Source organism: Acanthisitta chloris, unplaced genomic scaffold, assembly GCF_000695815.1.
Source record: "Acanthisitta chloris isolate BGI_N310 unplaced genomic scaffold, ASM69581v1 scaffold30308, whole genome shotgun sequence".
Classification (NCBI taxonomy): domain Eukaryota; kingdom Metazoa; phylum Chordata; class Aves; order Passeriformes; family Acanthisittidae; genus Acanthisitta; species Acanthisitta chloris.
In genome coordinates this window covers 633-985 of record NW_008688018.1, presented here as the reverse complement: position 1 = coordinate 985, position 353 = coordinate 633, and the positions used below count along the sequence as shown (strand labels likewise).

General features: G+C 63.5%; 1 protein-coding gene across 1 annotated transcript in view; it reads left to right on the top strand.

Moving 5' to 3' along the window:
- LOC103808103 (solute carrier family 23 member 1-like) overlaps positions 1–353 on the top strand; it is a gene marked incomplete at both ends in the record, with an annotated part of 1,506 nt that overhangs the window by 532 nt on the left and 621 nt on the right. Inside the window, 2 exon segments of the mRNA XM_009080866.1 lie at positions 52–172; positions 277–347. Of these exon segments, the coding sequence (XP_009079114.1) occupies positions 52–172; positions 277–347 (192 nt within the window).

The following is a 353-nucleotide window of genomic DNA, read 5'->3' as shown; positions in this document are numbered from 1 at the left end:
CCGGGAGGATGCCAGGGTCATGGGGGACCCTGTCTCTCTCTCTTCCCCCAGGACCATCTTCCTGATTGTGCTGTTTGCCCAGTACCTGCGGCAGGTTGCCATCTGCCTGCCTGGCTACCGGCGGGGCCGCGGCTTCGTCCTGCTCCGCATCCAGATCTTCAAGATGTTCCCGGTAGGGACTGGCTAAGAGCACCTTGGGGCACCCCCAGAATCCCCTCTTTTTCCACACGTGGGTTCGCAAGCGACGTGGGATGTGTCCCTGGTGTCTGCCCACAGATCATCCTGGCCATCATGGTGGTGTGGCTGATCTGCTACGCCCTGGCTCGCAACAGCGCCTTCCCCCGCGCGCCCCG